The sequence below is a fragment of the Pteropus medius genome, unplaced genomic scaffold, assembly GCF_902729225.1.
Source record: "Pteropus medius unplaced genomic scaffold, Ma_sr-lr_union100, whole genome shotgun sequence".
In the NCBI taxonomy this organism is placed as follows: domain Eukaryota; kingdom Metazoa; phylum Chordata; class Mammalia; order Chiroptera; family Pteropodidae; genus Pteropus; species Pteropus medius.
Genome location: NW_024352787.1, coordinates 10,407,698 through 10,414,550, shown reverse-complemented (window position 1 = coordinate 10,414,550; position 6,853 = coordinate 10,407,698). Strand labels below are relative to the sequence as shown.

The 6,853-nt window shown below is 38.0% G+C and overlaps 1 protein-coding gene across 1 annotated transcript in view; it reads right to left on the bottom strand.

Annotated features, from left to right (window-relative positions):
• Positions 1-1,214, bottom strand: part of PMPCB (peptidase, mitochondrial processing subunit beta) — a 14,189-nt gene extending 12,975 nt beyond the window's left edge. Inside the window, exons 1-2 of the mRNA XM_039848914.1 lie at positions 1,059-1,214; positions 3-62 (exon numbers count right to left, since the gene is read on the bottom strand). Of these exons, the coding sequence (XP_039704848.1) occupies positions 3-62; positions 1,059-1,160 (162 nt within the window). The 5' untranslated portion in view covers positions 1,161-1,214. The remainder of the gene's footprint in view (positions 1-2; positions 63-1,058) is intronic.
• Positions 1,215-6,853: the final 5,639 nt, after the last annotated feature.

Below are 6,853 nucleotides of genomic sequence, written 5' to 3'. Positions count from 1 at the left end.
TTCAGAACAACTTGTGTAGCAGCCTGTGTACTTCTCAATTTGTTCCCTCCAAAATATAATGACTGATTGGGGGTGGAGGGAGGAAGAAAAACACATCATTATACAGATAGTAAATGCTGGTTAAAAAACCAAATCTATCTCAAAGACATTCTATAAGTACTCCTTCCTCCTCAACATTTGTTGCACTGGGATCCATCCCTTTGCCCAGCCTAGAAACCACACAACCTCCTAAAGCCAGAAACACACCTACAAACGCGCTGCTCCCTTAAAGGAGCAGTTGTTACCATTATCCAGAGAAAAACTGCTTTTATTTCAATATCTCTCCTAGAAATGTCTAATATTCATTATAAAGGGAATGAGCAGGGAAGCCAAGAATGAGAAAAAATTAGATCGGTGTGTTCAATGGTCGAGAAAAGCGACAAGTTTTGGAAAAGGTAGAAAAAGAGAAGAAGTAGGGCAGATGCTCAAGATATACTCTGGCTGATTGACTTGCTAACTATGGACTATTCGCCTGTTCGCAGTTTTTCTTTTCCTTTATACGTATATTAAAGTACCAAATACCCTGAAGAAAATTAGGGGCTCTTATGAGAAAAATGCATGTACAAACAAAATTTCCCTTTAGCTACCCTGGGGTTTGCAGGATGCCCACCTGAGGGTAAAGAAGTTCAGTCAGGCAAAAACAGTAACCATCTCACTCTTTAATTCCCACCCCATTCCCAATTTGCAACCACTGTGTTTTCAGTAATCAATCCGCAGTCTCCATGACTTCTCAGTAACTGTGGGGAGAGGTAACCAAGGTCATCCCACACGTCACTGGCAAGTCATGCGCAGCGGATGACTAAAGCATGCCCAGCCCCGGCAGAAGTTAAGCGTCCCAGGTCGCCAGGTGCCCTGTGGGTCCCCGTCGAGGCGGCTTGGCCCGACCCGTCCGTGGGGGTGTGAGGCGCTGACGCCAGCGGCTAGACCCCATGCCCGTGACTAAGTCCGCAGCGCAAGGCTGCGCGGGAGAGGCCTGGCCTGGTCCCGTTGGGCACCCAGGTAAGTGGAAGAAAGCTCACCCGTCTGGCGGCGCCTCCGACCAAGAACTTCTCGGTGAAACCCCAGAGCCGCCGCCGCACCGCGGGTAACAGCAACGATCCAACAGCCGCGGCCGCCGCCATCGCTGCTCAGCACTGGGTGGAGGATGTGCTTCCGGGGTCGTGACCTGGGGTCCGAGAGGAGAAAACGGACACCACCTTGTGGACCTGATGAGAATGACACTCCTCAAAGCGGTCATGGAGGGAATCGACCTGGGCATGGTGCTGAGCGGTCTACCCCAAATAATACCCAAGAGAGAGTCTGTAAAAGTACCTTTATCTTCAAGTTATTTCGATCGCCTATGGCGTGCAAGGCACAAATGTGGAGGAGTTAAAGGTAACCTGGTGCAACATATTATCCCACTGGTGGCTGAAATTGATTGGAAAAAGTGGAATAGGATCCATAACTGTCCTTAAAAGAAAGCATCTAATGGGAGTGACAGGCATAGTGAGAGAAGGAAGGATATATCAGTGTCAACCCTTATTCACTCTTCAACCCTTTACAGTCTGACTCATTTCATTCCCTAGAAATTGCACTTGGTGAGGCCACTAATTACTAAGAAATTGCACTTGGTGAGGCCACTAATTAATAAAGATGGACACTTTACAGACCTTATCTTACAGTACTGTTGGCAGAATTTGACATGGTAGATCTCTTTGAAATTTTCTTTTCTCATTGAATCTGAGTTCCCTCCATCTCATGATACCGTTTCTTCACCTTCTTGGGCAGTTCTTTATTTACAGATCTCTTAATGAAACTGAAAAAAGAAAGCACTGTTCTAACTGTGCTATTCTTATGCTCATTTTACAAACGTGGAAACTGAAGTAAAATAACTTGCTGTAAGTCACCATGCAAATAACAGGCGGTCTGGCTCCAAAGCCTGTGTTCTTAAACACTACACTAGTTTGCCCTAAAAGTTAATGTCCCCAGGGTTCTGGACTTGGGCCTCCTCTCCTACTACACATTCTCCCTGAGGGGTTCCATTTCCACCTTAGGACTTCCCTGACTACCCAACCAGCCCTTTCTCTTGAGTCCAATGCTTGCTTAACCATTCAGTTACAACTCCATTTGAATATCCCATTGGCACCTCAATATCGACTTGTTCAAAATGCAATTCACTGTCTTGCCACTAAGTCTCTTCCTGTATATCCAATGTGAAACAGCCAATGGTACTTCCGTTCACCCAGACATCTAAACCAGAAACTTGGATTTCATTTTCAAGTCAAAGTTAAATCAGAACCCCAATGAGATATCATTTCACCTCTACTGAGATGGCTAAAATAAAAAGATAGACAATAATAAATGTTGGGGGAAAGTGGAGAAATGGAACCCTTAGGAACTACTGGGGGGAATGTAAAATGGTACGGCCACTTTGAAAAACAGTCTGGTGGTTCCCCCCCAAAAATTAAACATAGAGTTACTATTTAACATAGCAATTCCACTCCAAGGTATATACCCAAGAGAAATAACACATATGTCCACTTGTATACTAATAAATCATAATAGCCAAAAGTTGGAAACAACCCACATGTTCATCCACTGATGAGTGGCGAAGTAAAATTTGGTATATTCATACAACAGAGTATTAACCAGCAATAGAACAAAGAACTGATACATGCTACAACGTGAGGGAACCTTGAAAACATGTTGAGTGAAAGAAATATATATATATATGTATGTCCATATATATATATGTATGTCCATATTATATATATATATTATATATATATATATATGTATATATATAAAATATATATATATATATGGGTGCCCAACGGGACCAGACAATGGGACCATATATATGTATGTATATATACATATATATTTTTTTAATGACATTGGTTAACAAAATCCAGTAAGTTTCAGGTGTACAATTTAGCAGTAAGGCATATATATATTGCATAGTGTTCCCCTCCCATAGTTAGATTTCCTTCTGTCACCACATATTTGACCCCTTTTACCCCACCTACCTTCCTCCTCCCCCCTCCTCCCCTACCCTCTGGTAACCATTAGTTTATTGTCTATGTCCATGAGTTTCTGTTTGTTCGTCCTGTTCATTTGTTGTTTTTAGGTCTATACTCTACATGTAAGTTATATTATGTGGTTTCAACTTTTTCTGTCTGGCTTATTTCGCTTAGCATGATTATCTTGAGGTCCATCCATGTTGTCGCAAATGGCAGTATTTCATCTCTTCTTATGGCTGAGTAATATTTCATCGTATATATGTACCACAGCTTTATTAGCCAGTCATCTATCTTAGGACACTTCGGTTGCTCCCATATCCTGGCCACTGTGAATAATGCTGCTCAGAACATCGGTGGGCAAATATCTTTTCAGATATGAATTTTCAAGTTTTGGGGGTAAATAAATACCCAGTAGAGGGATTGCTGGATCCTGTGGTAGATCATTTCTTAGTTTTTTGAGGACCCTCCATACTGTTTTTCATAGTGGCTGTACCAATTTGCAGTCCCACCAGCAGTATATGAGGGTTCCTTTTTCTCTGCATCCTCTCCAACACTTGTTATTACTTGTCCTGTTGATAACAGGTATTCTAACAGGTATGAGATGGTATCTCATTGTGGTTTTGATTTGCATTGCCCTAATAGCTAGCGATGTTGAGCATCTTTTCATATGTTTATAGGCCATTTGTATGTCCTCTAGGAAGAAGTGTCTGTTCAGGTCTTCTGCCCATTTTTTGATTGGATCGTTTTTTGTTGTTGTTGTTATTGTGTCATATGAGTTTTATGTATATTTTGGATATTAGACCCTTACAGAGGCATTGCTTGCAAATATATTCTTCCACTCAGATGTTCGTCTCTTTACCTCGTTGATGGTTTCTTTTGCTGAACAGAAGCTTTTTAGTTTGATGTAGTCTCATTCATTTATTTTTGCTTTTACTTCCCTCGCCTCTGAGGTCAAATTCATAAAATCCCCTTTAAGTCCAAGGTCCTTGAGTTGAGTTCTTATGTTTTCTTCTATGCATTTTATTGTTTCAGGTCTTATATTCAGGTCATTAATCCATTTTGAGTTAATTTTGGTGTGTGGTGATAGATAACAGTCTAGTTTCACTCTTTTGCAGGTGGCTTTCCAGTTTTCCTAGCACCAATTTTTGAAGAGGCTTCCCTTTCTTTGTTAAAAATTATTTGCTCATATAAACATGGGTTTATCTCTGAACTCTCAATTCTGTTCCACTGGTCTGTGTGTCTGGTTTTCTGCCAATACCATGCCGTTTTCATTGTTGTCTCTTTGTAGTATAATTTAAAGTGGGGCAGAGTGATGCCTCTAGCCTCGTTCTTTTTTTCTCAGGATGGCTTTGGCAATTTGGAGTCTTTTGTGCTTCCATCAAAATCTGATGATTTTTTTGTTCTATTTCTTTAAAAAATGCTGATGGGATTTTGATGAGGATTGCGTTAAATCTGTATAATGCTTTAAGTAATAAGGTCATTTTAACTATGTTGATTCTTCCAATCCAAGAACATGGGATATCTTTCCATTTCTTTGTATCTTCTTCGATTTCTTTTAATAGGGTCTTATGATATTCATTATATAGGTCCTTCACATGTTTCGTTAGATTTATTCCTAGGTGTTTTATTCTTTTTGTTGCTATTGAAAAAGGAATTATTTTTTCCACTTCTTTTTCTTACACTTCATTATTAGAGTATAGGAACTCTATGGATTTTTGAACGTTGATTTTTGTATCCAGAGACTTTTTTTTCTTGCTTATTGTGGAGTCTTTAGGGTTTTCCATATAGAGAATCATGTCATCCGCAAATAGTGACATTTTGACTTTGTTTGCTATTTCGATGCCTTTTATATCTTTCTCTTGACTGATTGCAATTGCTAAGGAAGCCTATAATTTAAATGATATATGAAAGACCACATATTCTATGATTTCACTCAAATGAAATATCTAGAATAGGCAAATCTATAGAGAAACAAAGTAGATCAGGGATTGTCTAGAGTAGGAGGAAATTGGAGGGTTGGAAGTTGACAGCTAATGGGCATAGAGTAGACTTTCTTTTTTGAGGTGATTACAGTATTCTAAAATTAGTGGTGATGGTGGCACAACTCTATGAATATACTGAAAACCATTGAATGGTATACTTTATATAGCATGTAACTATATCTCACTAAAACTGTTACTATTTATTGGACAAATGATTTGAATAGAATTTCTACAAAAAAGGATATACAATGGCCAATAAACACATGAAAAGATGCTCAACATCATTAGCTGGCAGGAAAATGCAAATCAAAGCTATAGTAAGGTACTATTTCATACACACTAAAACAGCTATAATAAAAAAAAAAGACAGACAGTAACAAGTGTTGACGAGAGAGAACAAGGACAAATTGCAACCCTTATCATTGCTGGTGTTAATGTAAATGGTTCAATTGCTGTGAAGAACAGATTGGCAGTTCCTCAAAAAGTTAAACAAAGTTAATAATTCCACTCCTAGGTATATAGCTGAGAAATTAAAACATATTTCCACATAAAAAATAATATATAAATGCTTATAATAGAATTAATCATAACAGTTAAAAAATGAAAACAACTCAAATATCCAATGGAATATTATTCAGTGACAAAAAATAATGAAGTATTAATACAAGTATGGATGAATTTTGAAAACATTCCATGAGAGAAGCCAGTCACAAAAGGCCATATCCATTTATATGAAATGTCCAAAATAAGAAATGCATAGAGAAAGAAAGCAGATCAGTAGTTGCTAAGGGCTGGGGGCAGGGAAAAATGGAGAATGACTGCTAGTGAATATGGGTTTGTTTAGGGGTGATGAATATTTCTAGAGTTAGGTAGTGGTGATGGTTGTATAACCTTATGAATATACTAAAAACCATTGAATATTACATTTTAAAAAGATAAATTCTATGGTACATAAATTATACCTCAATTTTAAAAAAAAATACCCCAAATCATCACTATTTACATTAGGATAACATTGTAGATATCTTTCTATGCATGTATATGACTAGAAATATAGACTTATGGATGGATAGATGGATAACTACATTGATTGAATACGCAATACTCTTTAAAAGAATGAGATAATACAATAGATGTTATGTTTATTAAAAAGTATCTAGATATCTTCCCTTTGTTCCTCACTTTTCCTTTTCCACTCTATTTTGTGCTTTAGGGGGCTGACCTGCATAGACCGCTTGATGCATCAGGTTTCTAATTGAGTTTAGCCAATGAAAGTCACCACAGGACACAGGAGCCTAGAGAAGTAAGGTAGATGCATTTATCCATCACCTTCCCTGGGGGTTGACGCATCTCTCTATCAAGGGCTCAGCTTTCTTCATACAGCTCTCTTCTCTGTGTTCTAGTGGCCTTTCTTTTCTCTTTTACCTTTGAGGCTAAGTGGACACAGGACTCTTATTGCTAGTTCTGGAATACTATACTCCCCCTTGTTGGTTTCTCTAACCCTGCCCCTACATTTGTAAATAGTCCCTTTACTAAACTCTCTTCAAATTACCCCATTTGAATATACCAGGAACTGGATTGATATGAAGTTTTAAATTTGTGTTAATCAGTATTAGTATAAATCAGCGGTACATTTAATATTTATTCAATTGTATCAGGATTAAAACTAATTCAATAGTATTATTATCAGTCAATATTTAAATTTACTTTAATAGAAGGAAAAAGAAACTAAAGTAAAACTGAAGGAATTGTTGAATTTCAAATATTTCCTCACCACAAGAGATATTATTTCCAAAAAGCTAGTTTGTTAGAGGTCAAGAGCTATTGTTT